Source organism: Oryctolagus cuniculus, chromosome 3 (assembly GCF_964237555.1).
Source record: "Oryctolagus cuniculus chromosome 3, mOryCun1.1, whole genome shotgun sequence".
Taxonomy (NCBI): domain Eukaryota; kingdom Metazoa; phylum Chordata; class Mammalia; order Lagomorpha; family Leporidae; genus Oryctolagus; species Oryctolagus cuniculus.
Genome location: NC_091434.1, coordinates 105,097,442 through 105,121,864, shown reverse-complemented (window position 1 = coordinate 105,121,864; position 24,423 = coordinate 105,097,442). Strand labels below are relative to the sequence as shown.

The 24,423-nt window shown below is 40.5% G+C and overlaps 1 protein-coding gene across 1 annotated transcript in view; it reads left to right on the top strand.

The window, feature by feature from the left end:
* The window catches only part of HNMT (histamine N-methyltransferase), a 47,525-nt gene extending 29,278 nt beyond the window's left edge, over positions 1 to 18,247 (top strand). Inside the window, exons 3-6 of the mRNA XM_070071549.1 lie at positions 749 to 856; positions 2,217 to 2,347; positions 5,110 to 5,203; positions 17,448 to 18,247. Of these exons, the coding sequence (XP_069927650.1) occupies positions 749 to 856; positions 2,217 to 2,347; positions 5,110 to 5,203; positions 17,448 to 17,803 (689 nt within the window). The 3' untranslated portion in view covers positions 17,804 to 18,247. The remainder of the gene's footprint in view (positions 1 to 748; positions 857 to 2,216; positions 2,348 to 5,109; positions 5,204 to 17,447) is intronic.
* Positions 18,248 to 24,423: the final 6,176 nt, after the last annotated feature.

Below are 24,423 nucleotides of genomic sequence, written 5' to 3'. Positions count from 1 at the left end.
TATTAGTTCGAATGTACAATTTTAAAAACCTTTTAATATATATAATATTTTGCCTTCCTATTGATAAATATTAAAGTTACGATTAACAGCATTTTTCTGACTTAGTAGAACAAAATAATTACCTGCTATAGTCAATAGCATCTTTAACTTAGTGAAATACAGTGTTAGATATTAAATAATGTTCATATAAGGGGCAATTATCCAAGCAGCTAAGATGCCAGTTAAGTGGAGCCTGGGTTCAATTCCCAGCTCCAGATCCCAATTCTAGCTTCCTGCTAAAGCAGACCTTAGGAGGCACTGTGGATAGTTCAAGCGGTTGAGTCCCGGTCACCTATGTGGGAGACCTCTATTGAATTCCTGGCTCCTGAGTTTGGCTTGGCCCAGCCCTGAACATTGTGGGCATTTAGAAAGTAAGCCAATGGTTGAGAGCTCGCTCTCTCTCATTCTCTCTTCTCTCTCCCCTCTTCCCTGCTCTCTGTCTCTTTGTCTCTCCATCTCTTAAATAAATGAATATGCTTAAAAATTATATGAATGAATGAATAGCATTTATATTTCTCCTCAAATCCTATTATCATTATTTACAACCCATCTTTTCTTCATCATAGGCATTGTGGCAGGGCAAGTTGAGAATTATTTTTTATTCATAATTAACTTTCCTGTTATAAATAGTAGATAGTAAATCAATTCCATTTGTTCTTAATTGCTTCTTTCTGAGACAATGTGATTTATTCATATATTCATCTTCTAGGTGAAATTGATCTTCAAATTCTCTCCAAAGTCCAGGTTCAATTCCCAGGAGTTCATATCAACAATGAAGTAGTTGAACCAAGTGCTGAACAAATCACCAAGTACAAAGGTACCTATAACCTAAGTTGTTAATTGACAAAGCCTATCCCAAAGGGTTATCATCTTAAATTTTTATCATGAATGATTAATATGATTACTGTGATATGCTCTTTGTAAGTTTTTTTTGGAAAAGGAATGCATTAACTCTTGGCAGATACGACTAAATACTTCAGAATGTGAACAGTAAATTACTGGACTCTTTTATTGATTCCCCATCTATTCCCCTGTCATTATCAACTATTATTTTTAATGTTTATTCTTAGGAACAAAGTTATTTATTCCTGCATTCAGAAATATTTAAACAGAATCCCTGACCTTGAACAGTTAATGTTTAATGGGTCATAGCAGGAATCAGGAAATTTTTTTTCTGAGAAGGGGCAAATAGCAAACATTTTAGACCTGGAAGCTACACAGTCTCTGTCCCAACTAGTTAATTATGGCACAAAAACAGCCATAGATAAATGTGAACTGAATGTGGGTGTATCCCAATAAAAATTTAAGGGCTGGAGCCTCAGCTCAATAGGCTAATCCTCCACCTGTGGCACTGGCACCCCAGGTTCTAGTCCTGGTCGGGGCGCTGGATTCTGTCCCGGTTGCTTCTCTTCCAGTCCAGCTCTCTGCTGTGGCCAGGGAGACCGGGAGAAGCACCTGGCTCCTGGCTTCAGATCAGCGCAGTGCGCCAGCCACAGCGCGCCGGCTGCAGCGGCCGTTGTGGGGTGAACCAATGGAAAAAGGAAGACCTTTCTCTCTGTCTCTCTCTCTCACTGTCCACTCTGCCTGTCAAAAAAAAAAAAACAAACAAAACATAAAAACAAAAAAACAAAAAAAACCACTTTACTTAAAAACACTCAAATTTGAATTTTATATAATTTAAATATTATGAAATATTCTTTTAATTTGTTTTCAATCATGTCATTATGTAATGACATGACTCATGAATGACAAAGACATGAAGTCAGGAAGTAGAAGAATGCATGCTTTTTGCTAGTGGTTCAATACCAAAATAGGTGGTAAGCCAGACAGATCTTGTGGGTCATGATTTGCCTACTCCTGGATTTACAACCGTATCACTTGGTTCACATCCTATTTTCACTGATAAAATTTACCAGTTGATTCTCTGTTAATATGAAGACAATATAACCTATGTCTGACCAGTGTTCTCATATTTATTATTGATTCTTTCTTTCACCTCAGTTTCTTTTAATACTAAAAAAGAATGATTCTTTAGTTTCCCCATGCTACAAAAAAAGTAAAAAAATGCTTTATATCTGTTATGTATATAACATTGATTACATTAAAATTCTAAATGGAAATGGGTTCCACATTTGCAATTAAAATTGATGGTGTGCCACCTCCTCTCTGTATTTTAGAGCTTGTAGCCAAGACATCAAACCTCGAGAACATAAAGTTTGCTTGGCATAAGGAGACCTCATCTGAATATCAAAATAGAGTGATGGAGAAAAAAGTGCTTCAAAAATGGGACTTCATTCATATGATTCAGGTAAAAAATATTTATTATAATATATCCTCAGAAAGTAGATTTTTCAAAACATGTACGGAGTGAATAATATTTTAATTTCAAAAGAGAAAACTCCATATTTCTAATTTTGCAAGTGAGCACTATCTCTTGAAATAGAGAAGTTGATAATATTAATAATATCTTAAACATTCAAAAAGCCAGTTTTCTCTGTTCCATAATCACCTTTTTTTAGAATGTTGGCTGAATTAGTTTTTTGAGAATGGAGAGTTCACAAACAGACTTGAGGACAATAGAGTAGTAACATATCCTATCCAGTTCTCCAGTGTCTCTAATGACCTGGAGAGACAGTTGTCCCAGAGTTTTTCTGAATCTTCTCACTTTTGCCGTGTGAAGATGGCCTGGACAGGGTGACCGTGGTAGAAGAGTCAGGTTAGAGGATTCTTCAGGTCAATGAGGCTTTACTGATGTCATCCACTTATTAAGTAGGAATTCATTTCCTTGGTCCAGTATCACTACAGACTAGCTAGTAGTAGATGAATATCTAGTAGTGGATATGGGGGTAAAGTTCCATAGATCAGAGATATTTCTGGATAGCATACGTGATGTGTTGGCTTTGGGAATTAGCTATCATCGGGAGATGTATCTATTTTAGATACACCACTTGATTAACAACAAAACACTTTTTCTTTCTGTAGTCCACAACCATGGTGACCCCATAGGAATAAACTTAAAAGAAATCAAACAAAGAAATGACTCCAAGTTGACAGATCTACATAATCTTACATCTCTCCTCCTCTATCTGGCAAACATCTTTTGCCTATGGAAGAGTAGTTGGCATTGTCCAGTAAACCTAGGAAGTTTCCTTGTTAGGTTTCCTTTCCTGTTCCTCACATAACTATTTTATGACTTTCATTTCTCCTTACTCTTCCTGCAACCTTTCCCAAACTTTAATTCTCAACAAATGACCTCACTTTAAACAGTATAGAAAAAATACAAATATAATATGGAAATCCATCTTTCGCTATGTAAACTTGCAAACATATACCTATTCATCTTCCATTTTATTATAAAAGCCTCCTCTGATCAAAAGCCAATTACCTATACATTTATGCCCTGGATCCCGTTTCCTTCTTTGAAAATGGTGTGGCTTTAGGCCGGCGCTTCAGCTCAATAGGCTAATCCTCTGCCTGAGGCGCCAGCACACCTGGTTCTAGTCCCAGTTGGGGTGCTGGGTTCTAGTCCTGGTTGCTCCTCTTCCAGTCCAGCTCTCTGCTGTGGTCCGGGAGTGCAGTGGAGGATGGCCCAAGTCCTTGGGCCCTGCACGCACATAGGAGACCAGGAGGAAGCACCTGGCTCCTGGCTTCAGATCAGCACGGTGTGCCGGCCGCAGCACACCAGCCACAGCAGCCATTGAGGGGTGAACCAAAGGAAAAGGAAGACCTTTCTCCCTGTCTCTCTCTCTCACTGTCCACTCTGCCCATCAAAAAAAAAAAAATGGTATGGCTTCAATGAACGACTTTTATGTCTCTTGAAACCTCCGTGGAAATTCATTCTTATAGCAGTTCTGCTTCCTTCTATTTCCTTTTCTATTGCTCTCTCTCCTCCCAATCCATTGTCTCCTCCGTATTTTTCTGTGCTGTGTCTATGTCTTGTCACTTCTCCATATAGCCCTAGAAATATGGTCTCATCAAAGTTCTTCAATTTAATATTCACTATCAACCTGGAGAATCTCAGTGTTTCTTAGATAAAAATTCAAGGCCATCTGCCATGGCCCACTTCCTCATATTTTGCCAGGTTGGGTCATAGATTGCTAGCCATCTAATGAATTGGCTGTATTTGGATACCTATCTATTGTCCCTGTGGTAGATAATGTGAACTGACACACTAAAAATGGCCCTTGAGGCAATATGGGCCATGTACTAGTCCATTTTATTTTATCATGTGGTATAGACATTGCATAACTCATTCCTCCTCTATGCAATGAATTCTATGAGAATGTTACATGGAATGTTGAATCCTTTTCTAAGAGAGAGATGAACATGAGATATAAGAAGTGTCTGTGTATGTATTGGGTAAGGGGGCAGGGAGGGCAGGATTCAGATGAGGCAAGACATCACAGAAAGTGCTCCACTCTCAAAGTATAACTCCAAGCCCTGTGATATGAGTGCAAAGGTATACACTTCACTAGGGACTGGTCTAGAAATACTAAAATGAATGGGCTGATTCTAACATTCTGACCAAACAAGTAACCTCTTGCTTCCTCCAGTCCAGTTTCCAAGAGAATATGTCAATGTCAGAGTCTGTCACATTTCCTGTGATTTAAAAACAGCATCTGTGAGCATATGGAGAAGCTCGTGCAGAGGGCTTAATTTTAAGCAATGTTCCATGAAATAGGGTCTGTTTTTATGGTGCTGGCACCATTTTCTCCCAGAAGAACTAAAATTCACAAAATATAAAATAGGCAGAGGATGAATACCCCCATGTGAAATGGAGACTAAGCATCTCCAGCTATAAAATAATGTATTATGGAAGACAGGAGAGTAAATTTAAAACTATTTGACTCTAGTTGAGTGAATACTATAGGGTTTCCCTTTCCCCAAATATTTTGTCACATCATTGTTCTATCTTTCCTTATAAAATCTAAATCTGAAGTTTAGATTTCATAAATGTTTTGCTGGATAAAAATCCACTCAACTTGAAAATCATATTTTATAGTAACTAGTCCAAGAAACAAAGAATTCAACATTGAAAACTATCTCATTTCTCTTTTTCCTCCTTTCAAGATGCTGTATTATGTAAAAGACATCTCAGCTACCCTGAAATTCTTCCATGGTCTCTTAGCTACAAATGCAAAGATGCTCATTATTCTTGTGTCAGGTAAGTTATTTTCATTCAGCCTGAATTTTAAAACAGCAGTAATGCATGTATGCATAGTTTCATATTTTTGAAGAAAGCAAGTATTTTTTTTGCTGTGAAATTTTCCCTGGTCTCTGATCATAGCCAATAAATTTCATAGTATTAGGTGTTGTTCATAAAGAGTTTTCAATTTAGTGGGTGTAGTGGAATTTAACATTTACTTCTTTCTCTTGGAAAGATGTTTTTATCTTCTACATATCAATTGATTTTTATAACTCAGAGGAAACTCAATTGAAAAGAACTCTTAAATGAGGCTTCTTAAAATAACGTATTTATATTTACCTATTGACATCACTTGAGTATCTCTTTTCCCTCTTAATAAATAAGGTTTAAATATTTGAGATGCCATCATAATTCATTACTTAACATTTCTAGAATCATCAACAAAATGTTTCATTTCAACTTTTCTCAAATATCTACCAAAAATGATTCACTTGTTTTCCTTTGTGTTGGTGTTTTAATTTCCAAAGAAGGCATTTGATAATGCTATGTTGCTTCCAGAAATATAGTAAGCACCAACAAAGAACATAAAGATGCATTTTTAAAAAATGAAACATTAGTGTTATTGACATCATTTGTTCATGACTCCTTTCATTCAGTAGGCCTTATGGTTTGTCTGCCCATAGTTAGAGAGTCTCTATATTCTTAGGCTTATAGCAGGTCTCACGCACAAAAAAACATATTACAAAACGCATTTGTTCATAAATATTAGGAAAATTTTTAAAGATGGTGAAGTAATTGCTTGTAATCCCAGGTTGGAATTTAGGTGGGAGTTTGGCAATAGAGAGCTCCTGTGCACAATCCCCTCCTCAAGGGAACATAGTGATACGCAGTTTTTGTTGCTAGTTATTTAAAAGTACTCATTTATGTAAGGAAGGTCCGGTTTCTTATTTAGAACAATTTAGGGAAATTGGATCTTTCTTACTAACCTCTCTAGATGAGGACATTTGGCTGAAGTGCTTTATACAACATTTAGGAACACAAAACTAAACTCAGTTATGAGCATTGTGGGGGGAGTCTATTGTTGTTAAACTGAATCAATAATAAAAAAGTAATACACAGGAAAATAGTAATTCATCCAAAAGTCATATATGTTTGATTTTAGAAAATATTTTATATAAATAGTAGTTTTATCATCCAATTTATATTTGGCTTATTCTAAAATAATTTAAGGAAGTTAAACATTTGGGTGCTAGAAAGCAGTGTTCTTTAAGTGTGTCTACCAATAAGATAAAGCCAGCCTGAAGTTTAGCAAGTATATGATTTGTCTTATTATAAGCATCTAAGAATTGACTAAGTACCCTTATAGATTTCAGTATTCTGCAAGTTCTATCATGAACGAGTTGACATGATCCATGAAATTATTGGCATCAAGAAATATGAACTAAAATAGACGCAGTGAAGTGTATGGTAACACAAGGCAAGAATGCTGAGGTTCTCCTAGTTGTGTGAACTTGGTCTCTGAAACCTTAGCTTATTCAAGAGTATTTCCTGGATTCTGATGCCTACATTATATGTCTCCATAAATCTGTATTATGTAAATATATATTCTTAGAGGAAAACCAAAAGAAAAGGAGTAAAGACTCAAATCATCTAGCTTTCTTTTTTTTACTTTTATTTAATAAATATAAATTTCCAAAGTGCAGCATTTGGATTACAGTGGGTTTTTCCCCCCCATAACTTCCCTCTCACCCACAACCCTCCCATCTCCCACTCCCTCTCCCATTCCATTCACATCAAGATTCATTTTCAATTATCTTTATATACAGAAGATCAATTTAGTATATGTTAAGTAAAGATTTCAACAGTTTGCTCATTTAGCTTTCTTTAAGAAGTATTTTTAGTCAAAAATTATTCAATCTATGTAATTTGATGTTAGAAATTACATTTTATTCACTTAACTAATATTCAATTCACAATCTACAATATGGCTTATAGCATAGGAGACAGATGTCCAAAAGAGAAAAACAATGTTAAATTTCCTAGACATAAAAATGTAAAAATAATATTTTTGTTATGATTAAAGAGTCTCTGACAAATTCCTTCCTTTACCAAATTCACTTAAACTTAGAAGGGGTTTACACAAACAAGAAAGAAATATCAGATCTATTTCTTCTTAAAAGAGCTGCTTGGGGCCAGCCATGTGGCATAGCAGGCTAAGCTGATACCAGCATCCCATACGGGCACCGATTCATGTCCCGGCTCCTCCAGCTCCCATCCAGCTCCCTGATAATGTACCTGGGAAAATCAGTAGAGGATGGCCCAACTGCTTGGGGCCCTGCCTGGGTCCACATGGAAGACTCAGATGAGGCTCCTGACTTCCGCTTGGCCCAGTCCTGGCAGTTGTGGCTATTTGGGGAGTGAACCAGCAGAGGGAAGGTTCAACTCCCCTCCCCCAATCTCTCTGTAACTCTGCCTTTCAAATAAATATATAAATAAATCCTTTTTAAAAAATGAACCATTTATCAAATGGAGTCAATGTGGACAGATGTTAGGCCCAGCAGTTAAGATACCTCTTGGGATGCCTGTATCCCATATTGGACTGCCTGGTTTTGAATCCAGGTCCATTTCTGACTCTAGCTTCCTGATAATGTGAAGTAGGGAGGCAGCCGATGATGGCTCAAGTACTTGGGTCCCTGACACCGCCCAGCCTGGCCTTAGCTGTTGTTAAGTGTTTGTCTATCTCAGTTGTTCATCCTTTTAAATAAAATGAATATAAAGAAACTTTTTTCAAAGGAGAAAATAGATTTACATGTATTAATTTTGAATATTCCACTTCTGTCTTTCCTAAGGATAAAAGTGTCTTAGTTTCTTAACCTGTACTCATCAGAAGCACTAACCACATGAATTAATTAAATATAAGTTTAAGTTTCTATTTACTTTGCAGTTAAAGAAATTATTCTACCTGAAAAGAGAAAAAGAATAGCCAAATATGTTGATTGCTGTCATCAGTTTAGTGCAACAGTCTTCTCCAGTCTTACGGGCTCACACTTCATTTTAACAACCCATAGTAAATGACTAGAGCTCTCATCCCAACTAACGTAGGCAGTCCACGCTACTCCCCATCCCTTCTTTACTCAGCAGGATTCCTGGAGGTCATGCCCTGCAAACACCTGTGTATTCTAGACTCTGTGTAGATTCCAAATTTCCATTCACAATTGAACTTTTGATACTCTTTCTCCAAATCTTTCATGAATCATAGTGCCCCCTTCCTCATCCCGGATGCTTTACCCTATGCCCTGCCTCCTTCTTTCTGAAGTAGCACTGGTTGACTCTGGGAGATGCTGAGACTCACAGGAAGGAAGAAGAGTAGAGAACAGAAACTGACCTAAAGTCCCACAGCCACTCTTTCTGGCCTTCCTCTTGCTGTTTCTGGGCCTGCCTCCTGTGGGCCTACTTTCTTTTTTTTTTTTTTATCTTTTATTTAATGAATATAAATTTCCAAAGTACGACTCATGTGTTACAATGGCTTCCCCCCCCATACCGTCCCTCCCACCCACAACCCTCCCCTTTCCCACTCCCTCTCCCCTTCCATTCACATCAAGATTCATTTTCGATTATCTTAATATACAGAAGATCAGCTTAGTATACCTTAAGTAAGTATTTCAACAGTTTGCTCCCACACAGAAACATAAAGTGAAAAATAATAGATGATTTTTTTTAAATGATGATGAAATCAGATCAGACCTATTGTCATGTTTAATCCCAGTGAGAGTCAAGTTGGGAGTTGATAATTTCTTTTTGTTTTTTTTTTTACAGAAGATCAGTTTAGTGTACATTAAGTAAAGATTTCAATCGTTTGCACCCCCATAGAAACACAAAGTGAAATATACTGTTTGAGTACTCGTTATAGCATTAAGCCTCAGTGTACAGCACGTTAAGGACAGAGATCCTACATGAGGAGTAAGTTCACAGTGACTCCTGTTGTTGACTTTACAAATTGACACTCCTGTTTATGGCATCAGTAATCTCCCTATGCACCAGTTATGAGTTTCCAAGGCTATGGAAGCCCCTTGAGTTCTCCGACTCTTATCTTGTTTAGACAAGGTCATAGTCAAAGTGGAGGTTCTCTCCTCCCTTCAGAGAAAGGCACCTGCCTCTTTGAAGACCTGTTCTTTCCACTGGGATCTCACTCACAGAGATCTTTTTGCCAGAGTGTCTTGGCTTTCCATGCCTGAAATACTCTCATGGGCTTTTCAGCCAGATCCGAGTGCCTTTAGGGCTGATTCTGAGGCTGTGGGCCTACTTTCATAACTTCTCTTGACTTCCCTCGTGTTTTCTTAGCTCAGGGCTAAAACCTCAGCTCTTCAGTTCCTTATTCCAGCCCTGTGATTTGTTTTATGAACAGTTTAACTCCATCTACTTGACCTTGATCACCTGGATAAACCTGGGTACCCACAAACCTGTGGTAACAATGTGTTTCCTGGAATTAAATCCTGTTGCCCTCAGTGGATGGGAGCGACTGTGCTTTCCTCTTTTAAAAATAGCAATAGTTGCTTTTGGTATTAATTCACCCACTAAAAATATATGGGTCAACTTTTAGAAAAAAATAGATGAAACTTAGTTTCCAATACCAGAAACAAATTTCAATCACAAGAAATTTCCAATCAGATTTTTTTTCTATCAGTGTCTATTTTTTCTAATCAGTGTCAATTTAGGGATGATCTACATTGTTAGAAACCATTTTTGTCATCTGATGATGCAGCATCAAATCCTTAACTGATAGACTAATGTGTGGAAAGAAAACGACTGAAAATCCTCCCCAGGTCACCTCAGGTACCAATTCTACACATCTTCTCAGCCATGTGTAAGAACTATTGGCCTAACCTGCCTTCTCAAAATTCACCATCCACTTACCAGATTAAAACTTTTGTTATTTGAATATTCCCCTCAAACTTGGACCACCTACATTGAAGTAGTTCATGAGGCTTTTTTAAATCAAAATTCTTGCTGTCACTGTCTAAATGGAATTCATTCCACAATTTCCTAAAAGTGAAGATGCTTATGACTATATTACCTTTGCTTCAGGGTAATATTGCTATCTATAACTGTTCCGCAATGCAGTCTAAGAACTTATCACAGGAAGATTTAGAACAACCTAGAACTGTTAATAAATTAAATTTCTAAGAGCATTCCTCTAGCAAATACCTCATCCGGGTAATGTGCCTAGATGGCCAAGATCAACATGATGTTCTAAGGTAGCAGTGGGGAACCTTTCTTCTGCCAAGGTCCATTTGGATAATTATAACGTTATTCACAGGTCATACAAAGTTACCAACTTTAAAATTAGCCTGCTATAGATTTATTGAATGCTGATTCCCACCTATGGTTGCCTTAGCAGGGCGAGAAAAAAACAGCCAAACATTCCCCACACCAGCAAGGGTTATCTTAAATACGACATGTAGCTCTGGTTCTTGCTTTCTTGTCTCAGAGACCGATCTATTATCAAATTCATAAGCTATATCTTTGAATAGGTATTTCTGTTAATTGAGTGCTGTATGAACACTCATGTGTGGAATTTAATAGGTTGTACAATAATAAACAATGGAGTCTGTTCCTCAGTTTAATTTTGCAGAGGATCTAGTTTCCCTCAGGCACCATGCGTGTTAAGCCATATACAAAGCACAGCTGTACTCTTGGTTCTATGCTTGCTGCATGAGGTAGTGATGTGTAGATTGGGCACATTCTGCTTATTGAGCACCTACCATCAGTCAGTAGTAGACTCTGAAGGCTGCAAAGATGATTATTACCTTTTCTCTGCCTTTGAAAGGCTCCTGCCCTAATGGAGGATCCAGACACGGAGATACTCTCAGCATTGTTCCAAGTCTCCTATCAGAAGCATACAGGGAAGTTCAGCACGGTTCCTTGAGAGGAAGGTCTCTCTCATTTCTATTCCCATCTTTGTAAAGGCTTTGACACACAGATGATACATGACAAATGTCCCTACAGTGACTGTTTACTATTTCTGCATTATAATACTAGAACTGCAATGAACTCTGAATATCTATCAAAAAAGGGAATTCCTTTTTTTTTTTAGAAAAGTGCATGTGGGTATGCAAATGCACACATACACACTCACATACACTCATTGCACACAAAAATAGCCAGACAAGGGCAACAATGAATAAAGAAAACAAGAGTAATTAGGGAAAGAAAGAGAAACTGAAATTGGAATTAAATGCACTACCTGGTGCCCTATTATACATGCTGCTTGAGAGAAGAACCTTTCCTCTGAGCTCTGAAGTATCCATAACAGAGTTAGCTCAGCACAGTAAACATCGATTTAGTGATAACTAGCGGAAATTTCTTATTGTGAAGCTGAAAAAGACTTGATTTGGGTATGAAGAAGAAAGAGAAATAAGAATGAAAGAGTTAGATATTTTTTAAAAATGAGGAGTATCCCACACTAAAACACTAAAATGTCAGCAGCATACTCGTGGCAAATGTTGCAGTTGAGTATTGGTTGGGAGACATGGTCATGGAAAAGCAACCTATCTGATAAAGGGAAATGAGCCAGAGGAGGTGCCTGAAGTGTTTCTCTCTGTCCTCTCTTTGTCCAGCTAAGGAAGTAGGCAAATGATAGTGCATTATTTTTAATACAGTGGGAAAAAGAATCTGGTTTCTATCATGCTGAAAATGAAAGTAACACCATATGTTGTGCCCACTGAGAGTCATTATGATAATGCATTGGTCAGACAGTGTATAATTGCTCAGCTCAGAAATGGCACCAATTCATAGTCCTGATGCTATCAAATTTTCTGCAATTAGTGATTGGTTCCTTTTCCTCTTCCAGGTTAACAGAAATAATCATGGTGACAACAGAGCCTGTCTTCAAACATTGACATGCTTTATAGTCTTGTTAAGTCTTGTTTGCAGGCAAATTATTTGAGACGACAATCCACTGTCTTTCGAATGAAAGATTTTTAAGTACATACTCACGACCCTCATTTTTTCATTTGACTGAGGTTTAATTTTTTCTGCTTTATTCCAGTTCTACCTTCCCCTAGAGCATATCTTGAAGTTATTGCTCCCTCTTCTGAAATATTAGTAGAACATCAGTTATCGAGGCTGTATTTTATTTACCATTTCCTATCAGCAGTAATATCTTGTGTTGAGGTAAATCTGGGAATTTGAGCCTGATCCAGCATGAAGCCAGAGGTCTGTAAACACTGTATAATTACTGTATAATACATGACTTGGTGGATATTGTACTGTTTGTGTACTCTTCATAGAGTCAATTACTTTCATTAGATAAGGGAGATTTGGGGACCAAAAGAGCTTAATGTTGAAATCTTCCTGGAAACACATAGAAGATATAAGTTCTCTCTTACATTTCTTTGACCAAATCCATCTTCATTTCCTAATATTTCAGCACTGTTTACTATGTGACAGCCTGGTTCTAAATACTTTACCTTATTAACTCAGTCTTTGCAGCAAATCTAGGAATAGAGTACACAAGATGATTCCAAATAGTTTGTGGAAAAATTGAATTATAAAACAAGTTTAGGAGCAGACATATTTATTACCAGCCAAGCCCTGCAAAAAAGAACCTGGGTTTGATTCCTCTGGATTCTAACTCTAGCTTCCTGACAATGCAAATCATGAGAGGCAGCAATGATGGCCTAAGTAGATAGATTTCTGCCTCCTATGTGGGAGACTTGGGTTGGCTCCTGGCTTCAGCCCTGGGCATAGTGGGCATTTGGTGGATAAACCAGTGGGTAGCTTGCTCTCTTGCTCTGTCTCTCCCCCTTTCTCTATCTCTCTTTCCTGTCTCACTATTTCTCAAGTATAACAATCAATCAATATTTTAAAAAGAGCAGCTTATTTTGGTACAAATGTTTGAAAATCCATGCATAGTTTTTTCATAAGACAGATTTTCCTTGAAATTTCTGAAGATCTCTTGCATTGTCATGCCTGTTTTATAGAAGATAAAACTGAGTTATAGGTTCATAAACCTAGCAAGAGGGAAAGCTAGGTTTTATACTCAAGTGGTTGGACTTTTAATTACTACACAACACTCTGTGGGCAATGAAAAGGTATTAGAAGGTCCATACATACAAGTTCAACTGTTACTAGTACAAATTTATGAACAGGAGGTTTGCTTTTTGAAGTTCATATTTACAACTAATAACAATTCACTAGAAAACAACTTTTTTTATTTTATGAGCATGTGTTATTCTCCTGTCATGTACTTACCAATGTGCAATTATTCATATCCATTATCTCAATGATTACTTTCAGCTGCATTCGAGGTAAGCAGAGTAACCCTCATTTTACAGATGAGGAAATAGTTTCTGAAAGACCAAATAACAGGTCTCATCTCATTCATGAAGTGTCAGAAGAACAGTTCAGTGCATTTCTCTCTGTTTCTCACATGACATAACTCTTAATGTCTACCTAGGCTGACTTTTCAAAATTACAACAGACAATGCCAAAATGTCTTCTGAAACTTGGGATGAAATTTATAGAAATACATCTAGTTATTGGCATCTCATGGTATACATGCATACAAGCTATCCTTTTGCTTTAACTCTGTCATTATTTATATACTGTCCTCTTTCCATTTCAGTTTTTATTCTTAGAGCCTCCCTGTGGGGAGCAACTGGGAGCAACTCGGACTAGACTAAGTTACTGGAATTAAGACTTATTCTATGCATCTGCTCTCCCACAATATGGCGCTGAGAAGGGAGAAACAGCTTCTACACAGCTGTCTCCAGTTCAACCAATAAACTGTAGGACCTGCTCCTGATTGGAGGAGAGCAGCGTACTCGGCGTGTGGGTAGCAGAGTTGGGATTGGTGGAAGAGGACTATAAAGGAGGAGAGAGACAACATGCACCAGGAACATCTAAGGGGAACATCTATCTGAAGGAACACCTGTGCAGCCCCCGAGAGAGCCGGCCGGCGGTGTGCCGCTCCCCCGCAGAAGTGGGGAAAGTGGCAGGGGGAACCGCCCTTCCACGGAGGTGGAAGGGACAGTAGCCAACCCGGGAAGAACCAGCAGCAAACCCGGGGAGGGCCGAGCAGACAAAAGAATAGCGCAGGGTCCTGTGTCGTTCCTCCACGAAGAGGGGGAGCGACACCTCCCCTCTGAACTTCACACTAACAGAATTACCTTCCTCAAATCAGCACATGGGTATCCAATAGGTATCTCAAATTTACATTTCTAAAACCAGGTACCTGAGGATACACTTAAAATTGCTCCTCCTTTGATCTTCCCATCTCTAATAGTGGCAATTCTACCTACAAGCCAAGATTCCTGGGCTCATCACTGACTCTTCTTTGTTCACACTCTGTATCCAAATTGTTGGCAAACCCCAAGGGAGCTTTTAACATCCAACTGCCATTATTCCCCTCCCAGATTACTGGTATAAATTACCATTGTTTGTCACCAGATTATTGCTGTAGACTTCTAGGTGTCCTCCCTGCCACTGTCCTTTGGTCCCTAGTCTTTTCACATCTCTGTGTACAGAAAGACCTTACTAATATGTGAATGAAGTCACTCTCATTTTGACCTGTCCAATACAGAAGCTACATTTGACTATTGAAATTGATTTAAGCCTGCTCTGCGGCTCACTAGGCTAATCCTCTGCCTTGCGGCACCAGCACACAGGGTTCTAGTCCCAGTCGGGGCGCCGGATTCTGTCCCGGTTGCCCCTCTTCCAGGCCAGCTCTCTGCTATGGCCCAGGAGTGCAGTGGAGGATGGCCCAAGTGCTTGGGCCCTGCACCCCATGGGAGACCAGGAGAAGCACCTGGCTCCTGCCATCAGATCAGCGTGGTGCGCTGGCCGCAGCGCGCTGGCCCCGGCGTCCATTGGAGGGTGAACCAACGGCAAAGGAAGACCTTTCTCTCTGTCTCTCTCTCACTGTCCACTCTGCCTGTCAAAAAAAAAAAAATGATTTAAATGAAATGAAACAAAACTTAAAATTATGTTCCCCATTCTCACGAGCCACATTCCAAGTGCTCCATAGCCACAGTAGTGAGTTGGTACTCTGTTGGAAATACAGGTATAGAACACACCAGTCCAGAAATTCTATTAGATAATATTTTAATAGTTTGCCATCTGGCCCCATGTGATCTGGCATTTAATCTATTCCCTTTACCCCATCCAACCTTATGTCTGTCCACGCCCCCTCCCTTTACCTCTGTCCATTCCCCTCCTGTCCACTCAATTCCAATCTCACTGGATTTCTGGTTAGATTTTTAAATATTACAAACATGGTGCCAGGTCCCTTGAGGCTGCTCTTCTTTATACCTGGAGTAATCTTTCCTGTGCTATCCACAGGGCTTGCTATCAGGCCTCTAGTCAAACACTGCGTGATTACAGCCCTTTAGTGACCACCCTAGATAAGCATCAGTCTTTCCAACTCTTTGATGCTCTGTTTTTTTTTTTAAGATTCATTTTTACTTACTCGAAAGGCAGAGTTAGAGAGAATAAGAGAGAGAGAGAGAGATTGATTGATCTTCCATCTGATGGTTTACTCCCCACATGGCTGCAATGGCCAGGGCTGTGCCAATCCAAAGCCAAGAGCTCAGGAATTCGGCTGGCGCCACGGCTCACTTGGCTAATCCTCCACCTGCAGCGCCAGCACCCCGAGGTTCTAGTCCTGGTTGGGGCACCAGTTCTATCCCAGTTGCTCCTCTTCCAGTCCAGCTCTCTGCTGTGGCCTGGGAAGGCAGTGGAGAATGGCCCAATTGCTTGGGTCCTACACCCGCATGGGAGACCAGGAGGACGCACCTGGCTCCTGGCTTCAGATCGGTGCAGCGCGCCAGCCGTAGCGGCCATTTGGGGGGTGAACCAACGGAAAAAGGAAGACCTTTCTCTCTGTCTCTCTCTGTGTCTAACTCTGCGTGTCCAAAAAAAAAAAAAAAAAAAGAGCTCAGGAATTTGCCTGTGTTTACCATGTGGGTGCAGGGGCCAAACACTTGGTCCATCTTCTGCTGCTTTTCCAGGCCATTAGCAGAGAGCTGGATCAGAAGTGGCACAACCACCTTTCTCTGAAGGGAGGAAGGAACCTCCACTGTGATACGGCCTTGACTAAACAAGTTCAGAGTCGGTGAACTCAAGGGGCTTCCGTAGCCTAGATAGCTCATAGCAAGAGTCTCGGGTGATTGCTGACGTCATAAATAAGAGTGCCAATTGTTAAATCAACAACGGGAGTCACTGGGTACATGCTCCCCACATAGGATCTCTGTCCTTAATGTGTTCTACTATGAAACTTAAAAACAACACTACTAGTCGAATAATACCCTATACCCTATATCTTGTGCGGTTGTGTGAGTGCAGCCTGTTGAAATTCTTGCTTAGTATATACTAAGTTGATCTTCAGTATATGAAGGTAATTGAAAATGAAACTCGATGAAGGGCAGGATGGGAGAGGGAGTGGGAGAGGGGAGGGCCACGGGAGGGAGGGAGGTTGGGGGGGAGCCATTTTGTAAATTCACATTTATTAAATTAAAAAAAAAAACTATATAACAAACAAAAAAAAAGAAAAAAAAAAGAACTTAATACTTTACCCTTTTAGTATTTTTTATGTTCTACTTTAAACTATTGGTTGAACTCTGTAATTAATACACAATTACTCTTAGGTGTTTAATTAATGCTATAACTAGTACTCAAATAGTATTTTACACTTTGTGTTTCTGTGTGGGTGTAAACTGTTGAAATCTTTACTTAGTATATGCTAAATTGACCTTCTGTATATAAAGATAATTGAAAATTAATCTTGATGTCAATGGGTGAATGGAAGGGGAGAGGGAGTGGGAGACGGGAGTGTTGTGGGTGGGAGGGAAGTTATAGTGGGGGAGCTATTGTAATCCATAAGCTGTACTTTGGAAATTTATGTTCATTAAATAAAATAAAATATAAAAAATATATAAAAAAAAAGAAGTGGTGCAACCAGCTCTTGAACTGGTGCCCATAAAGGATACTGGTATCTCAGACGATGACTTAACCCCCTAAGCCACAAGGCTGGCTCCTTCTTTGACCCACTTATCCCTTCCTCTGATAATTTTTGCACTTAGCTCATATCATTGTCTAGTGTCCGACATAGTTACTTATATGATGTTCTCCCTGCCCCTTGCCACTGTGCTCCTTAAATGAAGCTGCACAAAAGGAAAGGATATTATTTGTTCATGGTTTTATTCTTAGCATTTACTGCCTGGCAGAAAGACAATGAAAGCATGAACTTTGTTTTACTCTTCAGGAACCAGTGGCTGGGACAAGCTGTGGAGAAAGTATGGATCCCGTTTACCTCAAAATGACCTTTGCCAGTATATCACGTCCTCTGACCTCACTGAGATGCTGGACGGCCTAGGGATTAAGTACGAGTGTTACGATCTTCTGTCCACCATGGATATATCTGACTGCTTCCTTGATGGGAATGAAAATGGAGACCTGCTTTTGGATTTTTTGACAGAAACCTGCAACTTTACCACAACAGCACCACCTGATCTCAAGGCAGAACTTATGAAAGATCTACAAGAGCCCGAGTTTAGTATTAGGAAAGAGGGGAAGATTCTATTTAATAATAATCTGAGTTTCATAGTAATTGAGGCATAGCTATCAATGAACAGGGTAGATTCAAAATTATATTTTGAACAATGTTAATCAATCATTTATTTCCATATTAAAATTACTAAATAGGTCTCATCGAAGAGACAGAGCATTGTCTCATATATAACATTTAGAAAATTCCAAGATATTCCTAGTCTTCCATGCAGATTCATGTGAGATACTGCTGGATTTAGCATGTTGTCCCTCCATATAGATACCATATGTAGGCTAACGTGGGACAACTGAGTTTCACTGGTGCATTGTCACTAAAATTCTTTCATTTTGCTGATTGTATTGGAGTTTATGAGAATACTAATGAAATATATGTTATAGATTCTTTGAATACATGTGAAGTATATATGTTTATTGGTACATTGCATACTAAGAAAGTATTTTAATTGATATTTTCCTTGTTGTGAATAAATGCAAGAGTAAAAGTCTGTGTGGAAATTGGATTTCAAATATGTTTATTGTGGCACAAAATCTTTGAATTCTGTACATGGTTTTTCATAACACACATTTACATGAGCTTTTTGAAGGTTGCTTTGACCCCTTTTATTTGTCTTCCATTATGCTTTCTGTCTTAATTTTTTTAAGATTTATTTTTATTTATTTGAAAGAGTTACAGAGATCAAATAAAAAAATCATTGAAGTAACTAAGACATGGAAATAACAAGTGTCAAGCAATTGATAAATGGAAAAGAAAGCATGCTATATATATATATATATCTCTATATATATATATTCATTTATCTGTTGTTGGACAGTTACATTAAATATTATTTAAGCTTAAAATGGTGAAAATTCTTTCACAGGCAAAATATTATTGAATCTAGAAGGCATTAAGTGAAATAAGCCTGACACAGACAGATGAATACAATAGTCACTCTATCTAAAATTTTGCTTTCCATGGTTTCAGTCATCTGAAGTCAACCATAGCCTGAAAATATTAAATGAAAACTTTTTGAAATAAATAATCCATAAGATTTAAAAAAAAAAAAAAAGAGTTACAGAGAAAGAAGTAGAGCCAAAGAGAGAAAGAGGTCTTCCATCTGCTGGTTTACTCTCCAGATGGCTGCAACAGCCAAAGCTGAGCTGATCCGAAGGCAGGAATCAGGAGCTTCTTCCGGGTCTCCCACATGGGTGCAGGAGCTGAAGGACTTGGCCCATCTTCTACTGCTTTCCCAGGCCACAGCAGAGAGCTGGATCAGAAGAGAGCAGCTGGGACTAGAACTGGCACCCATCTGGGATGCTGGCACTGCAGGCAGAGGCTTTACCAGATACATCACAGCGCTGGCTCCTTCTGTCTTATTTTTTATTAATTATTGAAGGTACTTTTAGAATATTATGAAAGTAACTCTTTTTCGTGTATTATTACTTCTAAGTTTTTCCTCTTGTAATTTTATCTACTATTTAAAAGAGCTTTTTTTTTAACATACTGAAGTTTTCTATCTTATTTAATCCAATATAGCATTCCCTTTATTTCTGAATTTTTGATATATATTTTTTGACAGGCAGAGTGGACAGTGAAAGAGACAGAGAGAAAGGTCTTCCTTTGCCGTTGGTTCATCCTCCAATGGCCGCCATGGCCGGCACGCTGTGGCTGGCGCACCGCACTGATCTGATGGCAGGAGCCAGGTACTTCTCCTGGTCTCCCATGGGGTGCAGGGCCCAAGCACTTGGGCCATCCTCCACTGCACTCCCTGGCCACAGCAGAGAGCTGGCCTGGAAGAGTGGCAACTGGGACAGAATCTGGCGCCCCGACCGGGACTAGAACCTGGTGTGCCTGCGCCTCAAGGTGGAGGATTAGCCTATTGAGCCGCGGCACCAGCCAATTTCTGATATATTTTAAAAAGAGTTCTAAAACCAATTTTCATTAAGAAAATAATATTTTGTCATAAGAAATGATTTCACTTTTTAGAAAAATGAAGTGTTTAATGTTTGAAATTTTTATAAACACAAAGAATTGGATTGAAAGCTATTTCTACTTTCCTCAGTAATAGACAACCATAGAAGCAAAAATTACTGATCGAAAGATTCCACTAGCTTGAAATGCACCTAAACTGTTTACTATACTTCTAGAAAATCTTGAATACATTTTGTTAGTAAAATGGTACCATCTTTTCTGTGGCGCCATCTATGCTACAGACACCATCTTAGGCTCTGGCTCCCATGGCTATTTTGCACAGTAAGCTTTGGTCCTAAGCCCCATGGCCCAACCACAGTTGTCAGCTCTACCCCACCTTAATAGGATTCATTGCTCCTACTTCCCTTTATAACAGGACCTGGTTCCAGCACATGTGCACGCTCTCTCTCTTTCTCTCTCTCCTGATGCCTCTCTCTCTTACTTTCCTGCCCTCTTCCCACCCTCCCCCAGCCCATTGGGCTTCCACCACCCAACTATAAACCTTTCTCTTAACTCTGGTGTTTGGTGTGTTTTGTGGTGGCCTTACATGGGTGCTGTGACTCAGATCCAAGCTCTCTCATCAACCCTGCCCTCCCTTCAGGGATCTGAGCTGCTTTGGGGTCCTGGATTTCTGCCAGTCACAAAACACACTCCCAGAACTCCTTCTACACCACTGAACACTCTGTGATCTCCATACACACATCAGCCTTTAAAATCTTGAGGTAATTCGTGGAATAGGAATTCTCTCACGGCAACCTCTACTACCACTCTACTCCATCCCGAAGTCCTGGTACCAGGCACCACAACTCCTACAGCCTCATGCCTCTACAGACTCTGTGTCCAGGCAATAGTGGTTGTGGGTGACAACTCAACCCCTGTTTCCCTTCTATAGGCTAAGCCCTGGGCTCCAGTAGGTGTGTAGGTGACGACCTCTGCCATCTGTTCCCATATCCTCCTGTCGGGACAGCCATGATCTCAGGGATGCCTGATATCCACCAATCCAACTCTACGGGTCACCATGGGAGCTCCTTCTTCCCACATTCCCTCTGATCCTCCTCTTGATTGTCTCCTACCTCAGCAATTCATTCCAAACGGCTGCTTAATGACACGTTTAACCCCAACATTATCGGGCTCTCTACCACTCCTGTGACTGTTGGGAAAAGTGGAAGATTTCCTATGTCTAAGCCTTCTAACTGCTCTAGCTCTCTGGCTCAAACTCTTTTAACTTCCAAAGCTCTCGCTAAAAAGCCAAAACCCTTTCTTCTACCTTCGATCCTGCCACCAAAGCCACCATCACTGCCTCCATGGCCTCCTTCAATCCAGCCAGCTGATGAACCCCTCCATCGATCCAAACCACAGGCACCAGCTCAACCACTTCCTGGGGCCCCAGTGGCTCAGGCCCCAGTGCCATTATCTCCCACTTGGCATCCGCAGAGCCCACCAACTGCTCCATCCGTGATATCTCGTCAGCACTTCCCTCTCCTACCCAGGGATTCCGGGAAGTGGCATTGGCTTCTACTGCAGCTCTCACTGCACCTCCCCCTCCCTTATCTCAAATCCCCTGTTCATCCTTTTCTCAAAGCCATTCCCTGCCCATGTCTACTCCCTCCAAACCCTTTTCCTTGCCACAAACCCAATCTACATCTTGACCTCCATCCTCTCCAGCTACACCAAACGGATATTCCATCCCTACCCAGTCCCTCCCCTCCCTTCTCCTAAGCCCAGTCCCTGAGTCAATTGCTCCAGAACAGCTTTAGACTCCCATAGTCAAGGGCTGGGCACCCTCTTTGCAGGTGCTAGCCTTAGCAACAGTCCTCACAAGAGGCAAAGAAACTCACCTTTGGCTCACTGCTCACCATTCTTTCCTCACACCAACTATCAGAACTCCTAACTTACAAGGGCCTCCAGTCTCTCCCACCATCTCACATTCTGGCTCTTCAGGTGGCACTAATTGAGGACCCATCTCTCACTTTTAAACCTTGTCCTCCCTTAACCAGCTATGCCCCCACCCCCATCTCCGGATCACTCAGCTCCTGTCTACTCCTGCATTGAGACTATCGAACACTTACTACCTCATCCTTCAAATATCCAGGAAGGTCTCCTTATTAACCCCACTCTAGTCTGATTCACAGATGGTAGCTCTGTCTTTCATGAGAGAATCAAAAGGGCAGGATATGCTGTAGTATCAACCACCAATGTTGTTGAGACAGGACCACTCCCTTCCAATACTACTAATCAACCAGCTGAGCTCTATGCTCTAACATGTGCCTTTTATGCTGGCAAAAAACAAATCTATGACTGTTTCTTCTAACTCAAAATATGCCTTCCACATTCCCTATCCAACTCAGTGATTTGAGAGAGAGAGACAGAGAAAGGTCTTCCTTAGCCGTTGGTTCACCCTCCAATGGCCACCATGGCCAGCGTGCTGAGGCCAGCGCACCACACTGATCCAAAGGCAGGAGCCAGGTGCTTCCTCCTGGCCTCCCATGGGGTGCAGGGCCCAAGGACTTGGGCCATCCTCCACTGTACTCCTGGGCCACAGCAGAGAGCTGGCCTGGAAGAGGGGCAACCGGGACAGAATCCGGCGCCCTGACCGGGAGTAGAACCCGGTGTGCCGGCGCCGCTAGGTGGAGGATTAGTCTATTGAGCCGTGGCACCAGCCAAGAAAGGGGTCTTCTTAATACTAAAGGGACATCCATCTCCAACGCTACTTTCATAACTGCTCTCCTAGAGGCAGCCCGTCTTCCAACACAAATCAGACTTGTTCACTGAAAGGCTCATCATATTGATAATTCTGCCATCACTGCCAGTAATAACAGGGCAGATCAGACAGCTCATCAGGTGGCATTGTCCTCTACTCCACCCGCTATACTAGCAAAGCACCCTCAAGACCAACTGTCTCAACAGCCCTCCACTCAGTCTATCTTATTCTATCTCCACCATTTGTTTCATCCCAATGTCTCTTCTCTACTATCGTAGATTAGTAGATTGTCAAACAATCTCTTCCCCTCTCACCAGAAGATACCAAATATCTTCAACAACTCACCTTTCTTGTTCTGTATGTCAAAGAACAGACCCTAACACTAACCTCCATCCTCCACTCTTGCCTCCCATCAAGCCAGAGGACACCTGCCAACCTCTGACTGGCAGGTTGACTTCACCCATATGCCCAGAGTGCAACCTTTTCAATATCTCTTGCTATTTATAGATACCTTCCCAACTATTAACAAATGGGAGCTAACAGTTTTCAACATCCTTCAGGAAATTATCCCCTGTTTTGGGGTCCCTGGCTCTCTCCAGTCCCACATCCCAAGTAACTCAGCTACTTACCAAGGTGCTTAAGATTCCCTGGCATTTCCATATTCCTTACCACCCTCAATCCTCAGGAAAAGTAGAATGGGCAAATTGTATGCTAAAAGATGCTCTGACTAAACTCTCCCTTGAGCTCCACTTGGACTGGACTAACTACTCCCAATGGCTCTACTCCATATGAGGGTCTTTCCTAAAAACCTCTCAATATTGCACCTTTTGAACTGATGTATAGACATCCCTTTATTCCTCCAACTATAAACTCTCAATATCCACTCCTGCCATCCCATCTACTCATTCCTCTCAGACATCTAGGAACAGAGTCATGGAAATATACAGACACCTACTGCCCAGCTCAAGGTCCAACTACCTCACATAGCTCCCCTCCCATCATAGTGGGAGATAAGGACTTCATGTCCTCTTCACACTCCTCCTTGCCCTCTACTCCCACTAAAATACAGGCTAAATGGACCAGACATTACCGGGTTACTCTCACTACTCCTATAGCAGTGAAGTTACAGGGAATCTCCCATTGGATCCACCTCGCCCATCTTAAGCTTTCCCATCTCCCTCGTCATACAGGGCCATTCAAAGCCAAGTTCACCCAGACTCAAATTCCATTACCAATGGTACCCGAAAACTCAGACCCTTCTGCACTTAATGAACCCACCTCAGAGAAGCAGTAACCACCCAGCCACTCACCATTTCCAATACTGAATGAGTACTGATCCCCTCTTACACTGCTACCAACTTTTCCTATAACTCCTGTGGGAAGAGTATCAGATACACTCCTTACCCATCTACTCCTCTGGGCTTCTTTCAGATACTGAAGATTTATACTTCCAGGGAACCTTCTCAGACTTCACTCCCTCTGAGATCTACACTTTCCATATCTTCTCTTATCATCTCACTCCCTATTCTATACATCACAATGGATTTCCCAATAATCTCATCCCTCTGCTCTTCTCTGTCTGTTGTATATCTGCAGCAGCCCCTGGAACATGTTATGTGTGGCAATTTCAGATGTACAACACTTCCACTCCTGTCAAATTATTTAATGTGACCTTCTGCCCCATCATGGGCTGTGTAGGCCCTATCACACTATACTTCAATTTCGCTCAGGCCTGCAAATGTAATTGTTTTGACTGGACTAGATATAGTTTATCTCATTTCATAGCAAATTTATATTACCTCTGCCTAACTAAGGACAACACAGGATCATGTAACGATGATTACTGGAAAGGGTACTCATCATGGTCCTGTAATTACTACCATAGCGATTGTGGACATGGCCTCCCAGGAAAACAATTTTATAAGGGCTTCCCTCAGGAAAAACCTGCTGTAACTAGGAAGCCACAGCTAGGCACAAACTACTGGACCCAATCCCTTTTAGCCTTCAGTATAACTGACC